General features: G+C 25.9%; 1 protein-coding gene across 1 annotated transcript in view; it reads left to right on the top strand.

Annotated features, from left to right (window-relative positions):
* Positions 1–181, top strand: part of LOC119588857 — a 2,538-nt gene extending 2,357 nt beyond the window's left edge. The window contains exon 3 of the mRNA XM_037937495.1: positions 161–181. Within this exon, the coding sequence (XP_037793423.1) occupies positions 161–181 (21 nt within the window). The remainder of the gene's footprint in view (positions 1–160) is intronic.
* The last annotated feature ends 359 nt before the right edge of the window (positions 182–540 follow it).

The raw sequence follows: 540 nt of genomic DNA, 5'->3' as shown, positions 1-540 counted from the left end.
TAGTCTTTCTTTACCCCACAATTTACATATACTAGAAGTATTTATATAATTTAGAAATGTATAGAATGTATTTACGATTTAAAGAAATGTGTAATTAACGAGATTTTTTTTATTTTGATATAATAGAAAGTTAACTAATTTTGCAATTTAATTCCTTTAGTGTCAGAACCTGTCGTATTAAACCTTTATAGTTGAATTTTGTTGAGTGACTGATTCTCTGATTCTTGATATGGTGAAAAAGTATTGATATTTTTTTAAGTGTATATTGTGCATCATTTATATAATGAATAAATTATGTCAAGCATTCTGTTGTAATCAATTATATATACTTCAACATACTTTTAACTTTTTTCCAGGTACGTTTGGAGATATTTTACCAAAATGGTTACAGGAAACTGTAAGTACATTATGAAGAGTTTTTATAGGTGTAAATTATTGTAATAACTTTGCATGCTTTGTTATAGGCATTTCTGGCTACGCTTTTTTATGTGAATATGTTTTTAAAGGAGAAAAAATGTAAACAGAAGTGTAGACAGTCCT

The sequence above is a fragment of the Penaeus monodon genome, chromosome 24, assembly GCF_015228065.2.
Source record: "Penaeus monodon isolate SGIC_2016 chromosome 24, NSTDA_Pmon_1, whole genome shotgun sequence".
In the NCBI taxonomy this organism is placed as follows: Eukaryota; Metazoa; Arthropoda; class Malacostraca; order Decapoda; family Penaeidae; genus Penaeus; species Penaeus monodon.
Note: the sequence above shows the minus strand (reverse complement) of the source record. Positions and strands in the feature narration are given on the sequence as shown.